The sequence below is a fragment of the Protopterus annectens genome, chromosome 13.part0 (genome assembly GCF_019279795.1).
Source record: "Protopterus annectens isolate FY-2018-M chromosome 13.part0, PAN1.0, whole genome shotgun sequence".
In the NCBI taxonomy this organism is placed as follows: domain Eukaryota; kingdom Metazoa; phylum Chordata; order Ceratodontiformes; family Protopteridae; genus Protopterus; species Protopterus annectens.
The window spans coordinates 1,127,166,144-1,127,186,135 of NC_056747.1; the positions used below are offsets into that span (position 1 = coordinate 1,127,166,144).

At 44.0% G+C, this 19,992-nt stretch overlaps 1 protein-coding gene across 6 annotated transcripts in view; it reads left to right on the forward strand.

Moving 5' to 3' along the window:
- The window catches only part of DBF4B (DBF4 zinc finger B), a 235,744-nt gene that overhangs the window by 117,797 nt on the left and 97,955 nt on the right, over positions 1 to 19,992 (forward strand). For all 6 annotated transcript variants that reach the window (XM_044055101.1, XM_044055098.1, XM_044055096.1 and 3 more), the window contains one exon: positions 7,707 to 7,757. In XM_044055101.1, the coding sequence (XP_043911036.1) occupies positions 7,707 to 7,757 (51 nt within the window). The remainder of the gene's footprint in view (positions 1 to 7,706; positions 7,758 to 19,992) is intronic.

Below are 19,992 nucleotides of genomic sequence, written 5' to 3' on the forward strand. Positions count from 1 at the left end.
TACATTGTTCTGTCCATAATTATAATAGCACCACCTTTATCGGCTTCTTTTATAATAATCTCATTCATTTCTAAACGTTTTAAAGAAGCACATTCAACAATAGAAAGATTAAATAATGTCTTGAAACAACTTCTCTACGCTTCTCTAATCTGTTTCTCAAGTTATAAAAGGTAATAACCACAGGATGACTGTCTGGTATAAATGTCCTTAAGCATTTACATTATCTTGCATTGCACTCGTTTTAAATCTAGGTTACGCGTTAATATACTACAGGGGTCTATATTATAACATCGAAGTTTTACAACTTCGAATGTTATAATATCGAACCCATTCGATCGAAGCACCAGAAACTAACAGTCATAGCAAATTTTTTCCCAGGGAAAAAATTTGCTTTTCCGACAAACATACACACAACACAAGCACACCAAAATACACACACACACACACACACACACACACACACACACACACACACACACACACACACACTTCATAAAACCCTACACACACCACTAGCTATTTACTTAACCCAACCCTAACCCTAAGGTCAGTCACTATCGCACACTCACCTTACCCGCTCCCTAATCTTAATTCACCTACCCCAACCTAACCCTCACGCCCATACCTGAACCCGACCTATAACTTTCTACCACAGCACTGAAAATAGCGAAGCGACAAATGGACAACTAAATTCTTTCCCTAGGAAAGAATTCTGTTTTGTGTGGCTTCGCTATTTTTAGCATTCGCTGAATAGGGTTTGATACTAGAACATTCGAAGTTTTGAAACTTCGATGTCCTAATATAGACCCTACTACTGAGGCCATCAACTGCTGAAGGAGTAAATTTCAACCCTTCATTGAGCAATGAAAAATCAGATTGGTTAAGTTCAATCCTGGATAAATTGATAAAATTGATTACAGTATCTTTTGCAGATGCTTTTGTATTCTGAAGTTGATCCGACTCCTTCCTCGCTTTCTCTATACAGAGCAGCCTCTGGAGTGTTCTCGTTTCTTCACTACAACTTGTTCTGGTAGATTTGGGTGTACAACTGCTTGTCCTGGTTGGAAAAACCGCCTATGTAGGTTTAGAGTTCTTTATTGGTTGTAGGCATATGCCAGCTGACATAGGTTCATTTTCATTGGTCGACTCTGCCATTACTTTATTTTGTTGAAAATCATTTAGATGAGTCTGTGCAGTATCCTGTTTAGCATTTAAAGGTGCACTAATATCAAGCATATCCATTGAATTAGGAGGTTTATTTAAAACGGATGCACCTTTCTTATCTATTTCAGTGGCCGAATAAGTTTAATTTTGGCCATGTAAAAATCTGCCCGTTGCTATAATTATCAATAGAGTTCTCCAGTGGACCCTAGTGGTCCATTCTGTCCTAACCCATGTCCATGGCCATAAAGTTGACCCAGGTGTGCAGGAATCCCTTTACTTGGTGGCTTCACTCTCGGGCCATTTTGTCTTCCTCCTCCCAAGGCCACAGTGACCACATACTCCTCCCTGTGGTGGGGGCATTTTCAGGACAGTCCAAGATGCGTGGTCCCCCTCAGAGACCAAATTGCACATGAATGTGCTAGAGATGAGAGCAGTCCTATCGTTGCAAGTCTTTCAGGATTGCCTTCCACTGGAGACCATTGCAATTCAAATGGGAGCATGGCTGTTTGATGCATCAGCAAGCAAGGGGAAACGCTGTTTTATCCTCTGTGCAGAGAGGCCATGCGAGTGTGGGAATGGTGACGTCCTCCAGGTGCTTTCTTTTTGGAACTTGCAACGAGTTAGCTGATACTCAGCAGGTCCATCTTGAGTCCTCATGAGTGGTCCCTGAATCTGTGATGGAACAAATCTTTGACCATTGGGGTCAGCCTTGCTGTGATCTTAGTCTTCAGTCAACCACAAATGCTGCAATTACTTTGCCTGGATTACCCCCCAAGAGGGGAGTCCCCCAATGGACACTGTAGTCCGTGATTGGCCCCTGGGTCTCCTGTATGCTTATCCTCCCATTCCCGTGATTCCCAAATTTCTTCAGAAAGCTTGTCTCCTGAAGACCCCTCTCATCCTCCTTGCCCCTTTCTGGTCTCGTCGGGCATGGTTCTCCTCCCTAATGTCTCATTTCAAGTATCCTCCTTGGATACTAGATCCTGCTCCGGATCTAGTTTCCCATCCTTGGAGGCTTCCACTTCCCAATCTCCTGACCCTTTGTCTAACCTAACCGCATGGGTTCTCCACTTCCAGTAATTCTTTTGCAGTCTAAACTTCTTTCCCTGGTGAAAGACATTATTTTGTCTTGAAATAATCCACACAAAATGTGCATTCTAGTAAATGGAGAGGATTTTCCATTTTGGACAAATGAAATCTAGATCCTCCTTTGGCTCCTATTCCTGAAATTTTGCCCCCCCACACACACACTTTTTCAGGATGGGGTGAGTTTGCAGTTGGGCTTCCATGTCTGATCATATTTAATGATGAGCCTACTTCTTCCAAATTATGTAGAGCCTTTCCGAAAGGAGTATTTCTTCTTGGGCCTCTTAAGGATCCATCCCCACCATGGGATTCGACCTTGGTGCTGCAGTCTCTGGATCAAAAATCTTTTGAACCAGATGGTTCATGTGATATTAAATTCCTCTCCTAGAAAATGGCTTTGGCCAATAGGGTCTTGGAACTTCAGGCTCTGTGCATTAAACATCCATTCATGACTTTTCATAAGGACAGAGTGTCCCTTAGAACACATCCTTTCTTCCAAAAATGATTGAGATTAGCTTCTGAGGTCAGTTGATTGATTCAGCTACCCGTTTTCTTACCTAACTATTGTAATAAGGGAGAATATATTTTGCATTGTTTGGACCTTCACAGGCAATTAGTTTTTTATTTAAAAAGGACTGGGGAATTTAGGCAGTCGTCGGACCAGCTCTTTCTAGCCTTCTCTGAACAGGAGGGGTGAAACAGTTTCCAAAGTGACTATTTCCAGGTGGATTGCTAGTTGTATTTCTTTTATGCCAGTAGGCATTTAGTTACACAGACCAGTTAAGGCTCATTCTATTAGGTCTGTTGCAACATCCTCTGCATTTTTGTCTAGGCTTTCCAGTGATGAAATTTGTGCTGTGGTGACCTTGGTCTAATCCACATACTTTCACTGCGCATTATAAATTGGATTTGCTGTCCAGGCACAGGACTTCCTTGGTTCTTCCGTGATCCGGCTTATTCTTCCTTGAGGCCACCCTGGATACATAGTAGCTGGGGGCTGTTACCCATTTATGATGAATAATGACTTGGATAGCATCAGATAGTTATGTACTTGCCATAACTTTGCATCTGTGCTATCCAGTGTAGTCGGTCATCATCACATTCCCACCCTCCTTCCTTCTGGGGGTTCTGATGAGGCTGGTTTGCTTTGTATTAAGCTACAATACTTTTGCCCTTCTAATGCAGGTGTTCGTGTTTCCACTAATTTAGCAAATTGTATCTGAAGGTTAGATGGTAGCAAGGGATTATGGGAGAGGTAGATGGTAGCAAGGGATTATGGGAGAGGAGGAGCTTGAACTCTGTATTTGTCTGAGAAAGTTGCCGGCTTGGATCTGAGGTTGGATCCAAGACCCATCTGTGAGTGACACTGGATAGCACAGATGCCAAATTATGGTAAGTGCACAACTCTTTCTTGTGCTCTGTATAGAAACCTTAACTGCATAGTTCTGAAATACCCCTTCGTATTGGGTAATCCCAGTCTACCCTGTTCTTCTGGAAGAACCAGCTCACTTGACTCTTGCCGTCTTTCCCCTCCCAGATTAAGTTTTTCAGTTCTTTATTGTTATCCACAGCTTCTCCTCTGATTTATACAAATATGCCTGATGTGTGTGCAAGACTGAAGGGACTAAACATTTTGAATGCTTGTATCTTACTATCCATATCCCTGTAACAAGGCTTCCATTTTCACTTTTTTTTGTATTATCTTTTGTTTAGTTTCTTCCCATATATCCTTTACCACACCAGAATCATTTTAATCCATACTGCTAAATACTTTTATCATGTCCCCATAAATATGGATATTGCTGAACCAGTTCTTGTGTGGTTACATAATTTACTGCTATTGCCTTAGCTTCATTAACTTTGCATCCCAAACTGTCACAAAATGTTCCACAACACTAATGTTTCTGGTTCAGAACCACCATCAGTATTGATACCAGCCCAGTGTTGCCTGCCCTTGATTTGAATGCTAAGCATTTTGGGGAACGGCCGTTTCCTTCGTCTCATTAAAGCATTTCTACCCTCTGGGGCTCATGAAAACCACGCTTTTTTGATGCCACATGCTGGAGTTGTGTATGAATTCAACGGCAGATGCTCTACCTCTCTTGGTGCTAGCGCAGGATTTCTTAAAAGCAGTTAGTCAAAATTGTCTCTGTGTGTTGCAGTAACCTGCCTTAGTGACGAGCTGCGCAACCATCTTTAAGATAGCCCCTTTGTTGTCGTCCTGACAGTGCATTCCTTTGCTCTAGGTGGAGGTGTTTCACTGGGCAGATGTTCAGGGATGTGGACGGTCATCCTTAACGCGCTTGTTTTGAAGATGAGTAATCTAGCTAACTCTGCTTGTCTCCAGGAAGCCCTTTCTTCCAGGACTTGTGTAGCTTTAGTGTGGTACGTCAGCAAGCATGGCAGAACAAGATAATACCCATTGTTCAGAGAAGCAGAGTATAGAAGTGGCTAGTCTTGACCCACTTTTCTGGCTGCTGTACATGTTGCTGGTTTAGCCAAATGTTTGTAGATGGTTTTGGCCACCTTTTTCTGGTAGACCACAAGTGGCCACTCAGAAATGGAGATTCCCTGTCTGCATCTATGAACACTGCCCAATGCCGGAGATTTCAATTTTTTTTTTTTCCCCTCTACCCAAACAGAGCATGGATACATTAGCCCAAGGATTGCTTTGCTTGTTTACTCCTCACCATCAGTAAACATCTAATTGACCCTTTTTGTAAGGAGCTGGTAGCCAAACAGATCCTGTAAGCAAATTACATTCATTCACTGGCCAATGATGAGAGCTTTCTGGCCCATTTCTGTCTTACTCTTTGTGGGAAACATCCCATTCTTTTCCGTGGGAAGTGGGAGTCTGGTGGTGGTTGTGAAGCTTCCAACCCATTTACTTCCTCCTTGGTGATGTGTGGTTTGTGCAGTTGTGTTTGTAGAAGGCACATGTATGTGACCATATTTGCTAACTCTAGCAACATGATGCAGTACTGAATACATTGGGGAGCCATGCATACTCAAACAACTGTGTCTCTACACTCGTACTACTGTTAGCCAAGCACTGATTCAGACCCCCCCCCCCACACCGATAGGAAAGCAGATTTGTGTTGCTTACTCCCATCCTGCTCTGCATGGCTTCTCCATCACCTCTGCTGCTAATTCAGCACATGCTACTTATCAGGCCTGTACCATCTACCTGGGATCTCTGGGATTGCTTTATGCTTTTCTCCATATCTTCTGCTAAAGCTCCTACAGAAAAAGTCGTATAAAGCAAAGTAAATCTTCCATTCCTTTTTATGAAAATGCTAGTGGAACCTGCTGCTATTCAGGAATGCTGTTGTACTTGTTTGCACTTCAATCTTTGCACTGTAAGACAGCCTGGTTATTCCACTTTCGCTCATCGCGGTGGTGATTTTGTCCAAAAAGCCGCCTTCTCAGAAAATATATGGAGACAAATAGAAGAGGTTATCTTTTTGGTCCACAAGGTAACACTACTAATCCATTGTTAGTAGTTTCCAAAGGGTTTAACTGTCTCCTTATAAAATACCTTAACTGTATATTTAAAAGTATAGTGCATATGGTTTTATGTCTGACTTCCATGCAGGGCAGAATTTGTCATCTTCAGTTTGTGTGCAAGGTCTTCTTAAGGGGTGTATTTCTTCTTCCCTTCATGTCAAAGACCTGCCTTCTCTCCATGGGATCTGCACTTTGCTTTAGAGTCTCTCTCAGCATTTCTCCATTTGAGCTGCTATCCTCAGCAGAGTTAACATTTCACAATGGAAAAAGATTAGTGTGGCTGTGCAGTCCTCCGGAGGTATGTGTTGATTTGTAAACTTTGCGTGTTGGCTCTTGTTGTCTGGCCTTTCACAGGAAGCCACAAACCAATCCTTTGAGCTTCTGGCCAGCACTGGAGGAAGTGAGTTAAAGCTGTACCTATTGCCCAAGTAACCTTGTTTGATTTTGGAGTCTTTAATGCTGGACAGCACTGATGGGGAGGATGGGTAGCTCTGTCCTAGGGGGCAGGGAGAGATGGAGCTGGCTGTATTTGCACTCTTGGAGGAGTGGTTCGTATGCAGAGTGCTGGGCTCTAGATGAATATTTGGCTTTTCAAGCCACAGATGGACGACGGTCTTCATTGTGACCACATGGGAGTGTGCACGCTAAAAGAGAAAGCACAGCGGGGCTATCGTGGTAATGGGGTTTGCATGCTATCCAAATGCCCTGATTGCTAAGATGTTAGTGAGAGCACACAGTACTCCCCCTGCTGCCTAAATAACTGCCTTCAGGGCAGCTCCTCCCTCCACTCCAGATAGAACATCTGGTACTGAGTAAGAAATGGACACAGGCCAATATTCACATTAGAAGAAATTCACATTAGAAGAAATTATTTCGAGCTTTCTGTACTCTGCAGTAGTAGAGAGTCTGATACAGAATGTCAATATGTTTAGGTACTATGTGCACAGGACTAAAGACTTCAGGAAAAGTAGTAGATTTTGTTTTTGTTTAACCTTTCAGAAACTGTAGTTGTGTCTTTCCAGCGGAACTCCGGTCCGCTAATGATTGGCAGTAGATTTTTACGTACCAAGTTGCCAGCTCTGACGCACAACCTTCAATGAAGGTACGCCCATTCACGCATGTCTTCACACAGAATACGCTCTAGTGGAGAATCGAACAGGACAACGTCTTACTGTGAGGTGACAACGCTACCGCAGCACCACAGAAACTGGTAGTGCAAGAAGTAAATCATCAATTTGACAGCCAACCGCCCAGATAGTTTATCATTTATTTACCAGCAGTTGGGAATTGGTTGATTTACCTAAACCTCTTTGTACAAAGACTTGTCTGTACTTCTGGAGCTTTTTTCAGTCTATGCAGTTGCAGGGTGTCCTCCCCTCATTACTTGTGCAAAATGCTACAAACTCGGATTTCCAGGTCCTTCTGAAATGCAGTGAGGCTATGTTTCCATAGGCCAGTTACAGCAGAGGTTGACTCATGACTCCTGTTATAAAGGTTAATTAAGACCTGTATTTGCTCAAGGAGAATACCAAGTTATGCACTTGGCATAATCTGCTTGGAGTAGTTGGTCTTTGACTGCCACTTCGTCCTTCACTTTGGGTAGTGAGAGGTCTGTTGGTGGATTGCATCCATATTTATCCTGTTAGCCAGAAAGCTAGGAATGGAGGAAAGACTGCTTCTCTTACTTCAGCAAATTTAAAGGTAGCCTGGGAAAGTTCTATTCACGTGTGTGTGTGTGTGTGTGTGTGTGTGTGTGTGTGTGTGTGTGTGTGTGTGTGTGTGTGTGTGTGTACTAAAGGTTAGCAATGCTAGAGTTAAAGTAGATTTATACCTAACCGTCTGAGCACAATGCTGGAACTGAGGTTGCAAATATCCAGTGGTGACTCTTGGGTAGTGTTTGAAAATTTTCATTTGTTTGTGTACAAAGTCTGACATTTTACATTTCTTAGGTGCAGATCACTAGAGGAAAAGAACTCCTAGAAAAGGTGATGAAGAACAATGTAAGTTTCCTTTTTCTTTACCTTTTTTGTTGTACTTGTTTGGAAAACTGGTCACAGAGCTATTTATTTAAGCAGACTTCCTCTAGTTAGAATAAGAATAATTAGTTTTGTCACTGGGGAAGCCACTTGTGTCGCACTTAGTGATGCAGAAGTACTTGGACTGTTTCTATTCCTTCTGTATAGGATCTAGAGAGATGATGGGAGTAGCTATTGCTGCTCATGCGGCCAGTCTTCCTGCAAGAAGAATGTAACCGTGTTTTTCCAAATAAAAGGAGTTTTGTTCATAGGTAGGTACTAAGCTATTGGCCCGAGGGCCTATATAAGCCTAGTCAAAAAGGTACTCTGGTTTTCGCCGCCCAAGAAAATTATTTTCCTGTGCCCCTGTGTAGCAGAGCCACAAAAGTGATCCCCGGGGTGAATCATCTCCAGTCATCAAGATTTTTCATGGCATGCTAATGAGGAGCTTTGTTTGATATAGATAGGAAATTTGTTCCAGAGTGTGGGAAGTCTCTGGGACAGGAATCTATCCCTCTAGCATGTTCTGTTTATTGTGGTGACAAGGTTTATAGGTTCATAGGTTCATACTAGGCTATCTACCCTGGGGCATTTATAAGCCTAGCCCGATTGTGTTTGGCTTATGCCACCCCTTGATTTGAGTATACTTTGCCCTTTTTAAAGTTTAGTTTACTGTGCCTCTGTCTAATAGTGACATGGAAGTAATCCCCGGGACAAACCTACGATCCCCCATCCACTCATCAAGATTCTTCTTGAAGAGTCTGTGAGGTGCTCTGCCTAACATGAATTGGAATTCTATTCCAGAGCGAAGGGAGCCTCTGGGTTATGAATCTGTCCCACCAGCATGTCCTATTTATTTCTGTGCTGGTTCAAGTCCCTCGAGCGCGTGGCTCTAAGGGATTTAGATTTACTGAGGTGGAGCATGTCCATTAATTCTGGGTTGGACATAGCTTTATATGTCAGGCATAGATCGCCTCGAAGTAGGCGGTATGCAACTGAGTAGAGCTGGAGTTTTTTTAACCGAGCAGCATATGGCATCTGAGTCCCTTGATCCTCCTGGTGAGGTACTTTTGGGGTCTTTCTAATTGCTGCAGGTGTCGGGTAAGGCACATCCCAAAGGGGGCATTGTATTCTATGATGGGCCTGATGAGGGATGAATAAAGGGGAACGATTACCTCTCTTGATCTAGATGTGAATTTTTTCATGATGAGGTGGGCTATGTAGAAGGTCTTTCTAACCACTTTGGCAATGTGGTTGTCAAAGGAGAGATTGCTATCAACTTGGGTCCCCAGATCCCGAATTACTTTCTCTGTACTTAATGGGTTACCATCTATGTGGTAATTTGTGGGCACATTGTTTTTGCCAAAGGGTATGACTATACATTTTTTGGCATTTAGCTTTAGACCATGGCTCTGGCACCAGTTATCTGTCTCTGCGAGACCTTTTTTAAGTATGTTTGTGTCAGCTGGAGAGTTGATTATGGTGCCCAGTTTGCAGTCATCTGCGAACTTGGTGAGCCATAGTCCTCCCACGTTGGCTTGTACCTCAGAAAAGTAAATACCGAACAAGAGAGGTCCCAGGACAGAACCTTGTGGGACGCCACTTGTGACCGGTTTCGAGTCTGACATGGCTCCAGCAACTCTGACTCTGTGGGTTCTGCCTTTAAGCCAGTTTGCGACCCATCTTGTGACATAGGGGTTTATATTTAGGCTGGATAGCTCGTCTAGGATGCCAGAGTGGGGTATTGTGTCAGATGCCTATGCGAGGTCCAGATAGGCTGTGTGGACTACCTTCCCTTCATCTATGGCCTTGGTGACTGTTTCGAAGAAGTCGACCAGGTTCAAAAGGCAGGATCTGCCCTTGAAGCCAAATTGGGTAGGATCTAATGTATGTAGGTCCCCAATGTCTTTGTTTGAGTTCCATGATCCTTCCATAGCCTTGCAGACTAGGCTAGTCAGGCTTATGGGGCGATAGTTTCCAGGGTCCGTAGAGGCGCCACCTTTGTGGAGTGGGACCACTGTTGCTGTACGCCATTCTTTGGGCACATATCCTGTAGTGAGGCTGAGATTGTACAGCAGTTTTACTTGAGGGATTAGTTCTTCTTGGAGTTCATGTAGGACGCAACCCGGGACGCCATCTGGTCCCATGGAAGCAGTGTTTTTTGCTTTTGGGGCGGCCTTCACCTGAGCATCAGAGATGTTTGGGGAGGCTGCACTTTGCCGGGATAGATACTTGCTCTTTTGGGGGGGAGGGGGTGGAGAAGTTTGCACTGAACCTGTCTGCCAGGATATTGGCGATGTCTGTGGATTCAGTGTATTTTTTGTCGTTTAGAATCAACTCAGAACAAGTCTGGGAGTTGCATCCTAGGTTCCTAACATAACTGAAAAAAGCCTTATGATGGTCTTTAGTGTCCTGTGCAAGTTTTCTCTCGAAGCTGGCCTTGGAGGATTTTATGAGGGATCTTAATTTTTTGCTAGTACTGATCAGAGATGCCTTCCCTTTTAGGGATTTTGCTCTATCATGTAGTAGCTTCCTCCTCCTGTTGTACAGTTTATTTATGCCTTTGGATGATTGGGTCTTGATTTTGTTTGGGATAGCATGATCCATTCATTCCTGGAGATGTCCGTAGAATGCGTTTATAGGATTCTGCAGTTTGGGCCATAGTTTCCACTGGCCCTGGGGCCTTGAAGGATTCCACTTCGGTTTTGAGAAGTGTGAAGTTCGCTTTTGAGAAGTTTTTCACTCTGGTTTTCTGGGCTGGGGGTGGGGTTGGGATGTGGATATCCAGTGAAGTTTAATTTATGGTCTGATCTTACCAATGAGGGATATAATTCTGGTATGGAGCATAGGGTCCCCATGTTGGTAATGATCAGGTCTAGTATGTTTTCCCCTCTTGTGGGAGTGGTGACTAGTTCCATAGCATTTGAGTTTATAAATTCCTGGAACCTTTGGGCTAGGGTGCTGGGGCTTGAGTAATGCTCCCAGTCTGTTTGCGTAGTTGAAGTCGCCCAATATAATGGTGTTCGGAGAGATCTTCATGTTCTCCAGTGTGTTCAGGAAAGCAGAGTGGGATTCCTGACTGAGAGGGTGGTCTGTAGGATACTATAAACTGAAAAGCAGTCTTGCCCCACTGCCAGTTGCACATGGATGGTCTCCGATACTTCGTGCAATGCCACTAACCTGGAGGTGTGGATATCCTTGATAAATATGGAAACTCCCCCTCCTTTTGTGGTTCTGTCTGGGTTTTGGGGCCGAAAAGCATGATATGAGGTATAACCTGGTAGTGCTGTGGTGCTCTCTGGAGCCTTGAACCAGGTTTCTGTCACTGCACAGATATCCATGTTCTCCATACTGAGGAGAGCTTAGAGTGTGTGCATCTTGAGGTTAAGACTTCTGGCGTTTAGCCGCATTACCTTTAGTTTCTTGTTCCTTGTGCTGTCTATGGAGGTGGGTTTGACTTTTGAGCCTTGCCTAAAAAAGGCACTATGGGGGTGGCAAGAGCCTTTGCCAATATCCGAAAGCCCAGGGGTGACGGGTGCAAGCAGTCCCTAGCGAAGCAACGTGGGTCGAGCATGTCATCCCAGGCTGACAGACACTGGATCCCCTTTGAATGACACCAAAATTTTAACCAGTTGTTAAAATCGATCATTTTGTATTTATACTGTGGCATCATTCTAAGTGAGGGTAAGATGCTGCTCAAGGTCAGGGTCATACTGGCCTGGGCTACATGATCAGAGAGCTCCTCTGTCTCTCCATGTAGTCGAGGGAGGTATGTCTCCGGTCATTCACGCCAGCATGTACAACGACTGAGCCATATTTGTATTTGCTTTGGAGTGACCTGAGTGCTTGCGTTGTGCCTGATCCTAGCGCCCGACAGGCAGCTCACTGCGACCTTCTCTTTATTCAGCATGGTGAGCGGGACGTCAGTGTGTCTGACAATAGTCACTTATTACAAGAGTATCAGGTGTGTTATTCAGCCTTAAGAGCTGTGACTGCTTGGCACACTGACTTTGTGTGCTATGTGTTGTACGTGTTTTGTTTTGGGGTAGCGTTTGCTTGGATGTCTGCTTTGGAGCTGTCTGCTTAGGTAGATTTTTATTTAGAGCCTCCGAGTAGGTTTTTGTGTTTTTATGTGTTTGGTTTGCTGTTGTGGTGGGACTATGTGATACTGGAATTGTGTTGTGTGAGGTTACCTTCTCCTCCTGGTTACACCAGTTTTGAGATGAGAGCGCTCAGCCTCCAGTTTGGCTATATGGTTGCATCTCTCGCATATATTTGAACCTGTTTGGAGGAGGAGAGGGTTGTCTGTGTACATGAGACAGTTGTAACATTGCCTCAAAATTCCCAGATTCACCAGCTGGACTGGAGAGGAAACCATTGACTGACCTTTGGACATGCTAGAGTAATATAGGGAACTGAATTAAAACGGACCAATAGGGGACAAGGTAATCGTAGAGAGCATAAGAGTAAGTAGTGCTTATGGTTTATTAGTGCTAACTTGTAAGATTACTTATTTGGACCAGTGAGGGGCCTTTGAATGAGAATATGGTGTTTAATTTGAGAGATAGAGCAGTTCTAAGGGAAAAAGTGAAGAGCAGACTTTGTGGAGCCAGGAATAGTTTAAACCCAATTAGGCGGCGCTGCCCGATGTGCTATGCGCAAAAACGCGCAAAACCCTGCAAAAGAGGGTTTTAAGAGAGGGAGATCAAGGAGTTTGGAATTGACCCAAAATGGCCAATAAAACTACAGTTTCAAGGCAGTAACCAATCCCACAGGGGCAGGCAGGTGCTCAATGTTCATCACTGCCACTGATGAACACAGACTTCCCATTAGCCCAAGCAAACAATGGCCTCCAAGAAACGTACAAACAGTTCAGAACAGCAAATCTGTAACTGAACTTTTTTAAATCTCAGAAAAGTGGGGGGAAAACAAGATTTTTTTTGTTTTTGTTTTTTTTAAGGAAAGCAGAGGTTCACAAGTATCAACAAGTTAGAACAGTGCAGTAAATGACCCCACACTTGAGTGCTAGGCCAGAGACAGATAAAATGCAAGTTTTTAAGAAAAAAACGATTTTAAAAATAAGTTTAGGTTTAGGTACCTAGAGGTTGTAGCTCGAAGGGATTGGGATTTCTTTAAGTGGAGCATGTCCAACAGCACTGGGTTTGACATAGCTTTGTATGTTAGGCAGAGATCACCTCTGAGTAGGCGATATGCGACGGACTAAAGCTGGAGTTTTTTGAGACTTGTCTGTGTAGGGCATCTGTTTGAGGCTGGTAATCCACTTTGTGAGGTATTTCTGCTGCCTTTTTAGTTGTAGATGTCTTGAGGTACTTACCAAAGGGGTGTTGTACTCTAATGGGTCTAATGAGTGACAAGTAGAGCAGAACAATAACCTTCTTTTTTCCTGGATGAGAAACCTTTTGTGATGGTGTGCCACATAGGATTTCCTGACTACTGTGGTGATGGGATTATCAAAGGAGAGACTACTGTCCACTTGTGTCCCAAGGTCTCCTATCGCACTTAAGTAGACTACCGACTATGTGGTTCATGGGTACAGAGTTTTTACCAAAAGGGATGACAACTCCACTTTTTTGCATTGAGCTTGAGGCCATGGCTTTGACACCAGGCATCTCTCGGTGAGGCCCTTTTGTAGGATGTCCACATCATTAGGAGTTTCGATTATGGCTCCTAGTTTGCAGTCATCTGCAAACTTTGTTAGCCAAAGACCTTCTGTGTTAGCCTGTATTTCTGAGAAGTAGATACCGAACAGGAGAGGATCCAGGACTGATCCCTGTGGTACTCCACTTGTCGCTGGTCTGAAGTCTGATTTGGAGTCTGCTACTTTCATTGCGGGTTCTGGCAGTGAGCCAGTTGGCAACCCATCTTATGACGCACTGATTTTAACCTAGTTTAGTGACTTTATCTATAATTCCAGAGTGGGAGGTGGTGTTGAAAGCCTTGGCAAGGCCTAGATAGGCTGTGTGAACCACCTTAACCTCATCTACGGCTTTGGTGACAGTTTCATAGAAGTCTGTCAGGTTTAGGAGACATGATCTGCCTTTGCCAAACCCGAACTGGGTGGGGTCCAGAGTTTGGAGATTACAAATGTCATTGTTTATAAGTTCCATGATGCATTCCATAGCCTTGCAGACCAGGCTAGTCAGGCTAATGGGGCAGTAGTTCCCAGGGTCCGTGGTGGCTCCCTCTTTGTGGAGTGGGATAGTTGTTGCTGTGTGCCATTTATTGAGCACAAAGCCCGAGGTGAGGCTATGATTGAACATGGTACTTAGGTTGGGTGCCAGTTCATTCTGTAGTTTGTGTAGAACGCAGCCTGGGATGTTGTCTGGTCCCATGGACACTGTGTTCTTGGCTTTGGAGAGTGTGGTTTTTACCTGTGCAGCCGTGATTACAGGAACTTTGTATTCTTCTGGTTTAAAGATGGGCCTTTTAGGGGGTGAGAGGGGGGGGGGGTAAAGTGCCATTTGCCAGGATGATGGCAATATCAGTTCTGTATGTTTAGTGCCATTGTGCTGTAACTCGGAGCAGATCTGAGTGTTGCCATTGAGATTCTTGACACAGCTTTAGGATGCTTTGTGGTTGTCTTTAGAATCCGTGGCAATTTTGTTTTCGTAACTAGCTTTGGAGGATTTTGAGGGATGTCTGCTTTTTACTGAGGCTGACCAGGGAGTTCCTCCAATCATGGGATTTTACACTCTTGCAATAGTTTCTTAGGTTGTAGAGTTTATGGCAGGGGATCACCAGATTGGCTTCCTTTTTTTGTAGGATAGCATCTTGTTTCTGTTAGGGATTGCACGATCCATACACTCGTGCAAGTGCTTATAAAGTGCATTTGTGAAGGATTCAGCAGTCATACCTCTATTGCCCATCTGCATGGGTGTCATGAAGTTTTCCGCTTCTGTCTTGTGTGAAGTTAGCTTTGGATTCTTGTGCACTGAACTTGAGGTTCTGCTGAAAGTGGTTTTGCTGGAGTAGTGAAGTTTGATTTATAGTTTGGAACATCTTTGTGTGCAGTTTTTTCAGAGAATGCTGGGTTGAACCAGTGAAGGAAGCCATGTGGTGGTTAAGTTAGTTGCTTAAAAATGGGCATCTTCACAAGTGGTGATCCTAATTGGTGTCTGTAGTGAAAACTGTGGTGGGTGCATGTACATAGTGCACCCATTCTCTCAATTTTTAGAGAACTGGATAGGACTACAAATCTGTCCAAACTCCTAAGGTGTACATGTAGATGAAATATTGACAAGGGGTTCCTCTACTTGTGCCTTTTTGCTCAACTGGGGGAGGAGCTCTGTATACCCTGGGATAGGTGAGATCCCTATGCTATATTTGTTTTGCAAGTTTAGCAGTTGCTTGCTACTACTTTCACTGTTTCCCCGCCGTGTTTAATGGAATATAATCTATATAATTGCAAAAATCTTTTTTTTTTTTTCTGCGTTTACCTCTCTTCCTGATGAGCACATGATTGCATTTGTTTTGCTGTATTAGGAGGGAGACTCCTCAACATGAAGGTGAGCATCAACTGGAGAGTCATCATCCAAGTAAACATGGAGGTTGATCCTAGCATCCCACCACCAAGGGCATTTCTGTCAAAAGCTTAACTCAATGCCTTGCGTCTAACTTGTGTCACTGAGTAGCATCCTACATCCTCTGTGCGCGTGCTTCCACCCACATGCCTAAAGAAGGCAGTTCTCACAGCTTAGGAAGACTTGCTTAGTCTCTTTGGCCTTGTTTTTTTGGGGCTGTAAAAGCCTCCACTTCATTATTGCGATTGGCTGGTCAAAACTGTTAGAGATTGATCAGTCCAAAACCACTGTTTTCTCAAGGATGAGCAAGCCACTCCTGGTTGCTCACTCTGTAGGCATTCTTCTATTTCAGCACTCTAACGCAATTAACTGTGGTTATCTTGGTTATAATAACTTTATCCCTGTATAAACTACAGAGCCAGGAACCGGAATTCATTCTTGACAACTGTTTTACAAGTGATGGGTAAAATACTGTGACTGCTCCACTGTGCTTAACGTGTACATTATCCACTCACTCCCACATTTTATTTTTGCCCATTTATGATATACCGGTGTTCTTCAGAACTGAAAAATACAGTACATAGCAGCAGCACTGTACTGTATTTTTGACTAATTTATTTCTGTTCAGCTTTACCTCAGTGTGTAATGTTTTATTTTTTAGGAGCATGTACTAGTGACATAACATCAGATTTAATTTGTGTAGAATAGCCTTCTGCAAACATTTTAATCTGTGAATACTTTATCCAGAATATCATTGCTATGGCTGTACCCAGGAACTGAGAGAAGTGGGTGTTTGTGTGGTGAGATTCTGTACAAGTACTTCTGTGACTGTGCATGAGCCTACCTAGCTTCTTGGAAGCCACACAACCCCAAATCAGCACATTCTACTGAGTACAGTGAGATCAGTTGTGAAGGCCCACCCCATTAGCTTCTTAACCTTGAATTATCTTTTGTCTCCTCACTTTCTACTTAAAAAAAATATTGTGCCTCTTACTACATTTTGCTGCTTGTGCTTAGGTGCTCAACTGCATTTAGTTTGCCACATTTGTTACTGCTTGTCAGTAGCCTTGAGAATTGATGACAGGGTGGCCGTGGTGGTGCAGCGGTTAGCGGTGTCACCTCACAGCAAGAGGTTCTTCGGTTTGATTCTCAGTTGGGGTGCCTTCTGTGTTGGAGTCCATATGTCCTTCCTGTGGTCACGTGGGTTTCCTCCGGGTGTGCCCATTTCCTCCCACATTCCAGAAACTTGCAGTAGTTGGAGTGGGAGTGGACACTCTAAATTGGCCGTAGGTGGGTGTGCGCGTGAGAGTGATTGGTACGAATGAACTACTGCGGCAGGGCTATCAGTGTAAACCTTGTCTCAAGATTGTCACTGCTGAAGTGACACCCCGACCCCATGTTCAAAATGGGAAAGGGGGTTGAGAATGGATAGCTGAATTGCTGCTTTATTTGAGCAGTTTACTGTTGATTGTGAGCTAATTTATCACATTTGCACTGTTTTAAAGCAATTTGCTGATTAAATGCATTTCATTACTGTTTTTTAACTATTTTTTTCATACTGTAGTTCTGTTTTTTTTGTGTAAGTGGTTAATCTGTGCTTGAGAGAGTTACTGTGTTTTTAACGCTTAAATTGAGTAGCACAGTCTGGATACAGGTTTGCTGCAGCTGCACTGTTTTTAACCTTTTGTGCGGTATTCCAGCTACAAATTTTCCCTTGGTAGCACTTGTGATCACCTAGTAGTACTACTGCTGGACCTTCCACCCTTTACCCTCTTTGCCGTCTCTGGCCTCTCTCCCTCAGTTTCTGACATATGGATGGACAATTTCCCAAGTTTTCTCCTGATAGTCTGGTTGATATGGGGTTTTTGAGACTAAGCAACTGCCTCATGTACACGGACAACCTACTACTACTACCACCACCACCTAGAGTCAGTGCTCTCTCCCTCACAAGCCTGTAGTATATCTAGCACTGGAGAGGTTGTCAGCATAAACACCACACCTACAAAACACACCTACATATGCGGAGGTCCTCGACAACAACATACCCAAATAAGAGACATCCAAGGCAAAAACACATTTGAATTCCACTGCCCACCACACATAGTCCACACACCTGTCTTAAAGCCACGAAGGCCTAAACATAAACCCAACATATTAATCATAGGAGACTCCACTGTGAGGCACACAGATATGCCCCTCACCAGGCTGGATAAAGGAGAAAGTCATGGTTGGTTTGTCAGGTGCCAGAATCCACCATATCACCCATGCACTCAAGTCTGTCAACAGGTACTGTTATGACTCTTGTCATAGTTAGCATGAATGACTTGAGACCTACCTCCCTGGACCATATGAAGAGAGACATGATTAAGCTTGCTGAATGTGTCCCAGGCAGCTATGTTCCTAGCCTTAAGCAGCATTCTACCATCACCCAGAATGATGCCTCAATACAAACGGAAAATGATTGACTTTAACAGTTGGCTTAGTTTCTGGTGTCATTCCAAGAGGATCCAAATACCAGACAGCCTGGGAAGACACGATTGATAAACCATGATGCTTTGCTGGAGATGGCCTTCATCAGTCTCCCTTGGGCTTTAGACTCCTGGTAAAGGTTCTTGACTCCCCCATAGTACCTTTTTTTTTAGGCAATGCCATGAGGTCAAAACTGCCAACATGAAAATTTAATCAAAATGCAAATTTAAAGGTCATGCTGCAAACTGCTAGGAGTCTAAACATGAGACTGCATCATTGCAAGCACTCTTAACCCTGGAAGATGCTAACATTTGTGCAGTCATAGAAACCTGGTTCAAAGCTGCGGAGTGCACTCCAGCCATATACTCATCCTATACATTCAGACCCCCAAACCATGGGCAGCAAAGCAAAAGGAGGCGGAGTTGGCAATATATATATGTATATAAGAGATGCGCATCTCCAGTCTGATGTAACAGTATGACACACAGGAGATGCTCCAGGTGCAGTTAACCATTGACAAGATCCCTATTCAAATCATAGCTAGCTACAGACCCCCAACATTTACTCAAGATGCCCACTCCATCGACCAACATGAGTAACATTTCTGAATCCCTAGTGTCCTCCTCCCACAAAGTGGCCACCATCTCCCTGACCCCTCCTCCAGCTAGGGTCAAACAAAAAAACTTCTCCAAAAAAGATTACAGCCTCCTGAGGGAAGGTATAAACAGCTTCACAACCCCTGCCCCCTCCCCCTTCATAGGAACTGGCATGTATGTCCAAACCTACACGAAAATACAATACGAGCATTTATATAGCAGCATGGAATTCGGAATACCCAACAGGACAAAATCCTCCTCAAGGGAAAGTAATACGAGCATTTATATAGCAGCATGGAATTCGGAATACCCAACAGGACAAAATCCTCCTCCTCAAGGGAAAGTAAACCTGTCTGGTGGACTTCTGCAGGAAATGAACTTCTATAATAAAAGGAAAAAAAATTGCTGTCCAGGACCAAGAAGGAGCAGGTGCCCAATTGGAAGCAGTTTCTCCTTACCCTGAACAAGCAAATAAGAGCACTTGTGAAATCTTCCAAAGCAAATTTAGGGACCAAACTGGCCACATCTACTAAAGACAGTCGTAAGGCCGCCTTCACATATGTCCACAGTCTCAAAGGAAGTACTCAGATCTGCTCAGAACTGGGGGTCAAGGACACCACATACACAGACTATGTAGATATAGCCAACCTGCTGTCTGACAGGTTCATGAAAACAAGCTGCCCCTCTCCTATTGTCTCTAGGGAGCAAGTCATTACTGCCCTCTCAAAGGCAAAAAATGTAGCCTCCTTGGGACCGGATAACATCCCAGGCTGCATCCTACTTGAACTCTGACAGGAAGTTGCAGCACCATTAGACACCCTATTCAAACAAAGCTTGAGGACCAACTTCGTCCCAGCTGAGTGGAGTACAGCCATGGTCCTCCCTCTCCAAAAGAATCCATGAAATTTATAGATCCATCAGCCTAACTAGCCTAATCTGCAAGTTCATGGAGCGGATTATCGTGGACCTCATTAAGGACATTGGCAACCTCCAAACATTCTATCCCACACAGTTTGGTTTCGTTAAGGGGAGGTGATGCCTGTTAAATTTGATAGACTTTGAGACGGTCACCAAAAGCCATGGACGAGGGGAAGATGGTGCACACCGCCTACCTTGACCTGGCCAAAGCCTTCGATACTATTCCCCACTCAGGTATAATAAACTCTCAACTAGGCATAAATCTGTATGTTACCATATGGGTAGCAAACTGGCTCACTGATGCAACCTATCTAGTCAAAATAGGGGAAGCCACCTCGAGCAGTAGACCCGTAACGTGCGGCATACACCAGGGATCGGTCTTAGAGCTTCTGTTGTTTGGGATATACTTTTCTGATATGCAGGCTATGGCTGACCAAGTTTGCAGATTACTGCAAGCTGTGTGCTGTCATCCATTCCCCTAATGATGTGGACATCAAGAAAGTATCACCAAACAAATGACTGGGCCAGAAACATGGCCTCAAACTGAGGGCCAAAAACTTACATGATCATCCCCTTTGGGGAGAGTATCCCAACAAGTTATCACGTTTTAATAACAAGGTCCTAAGCACGCAATCAGTCGTGAGGGACTTGGGCACCCAGGTTGGTAACAAACAGACTTTTGATTGTCCTATTGCC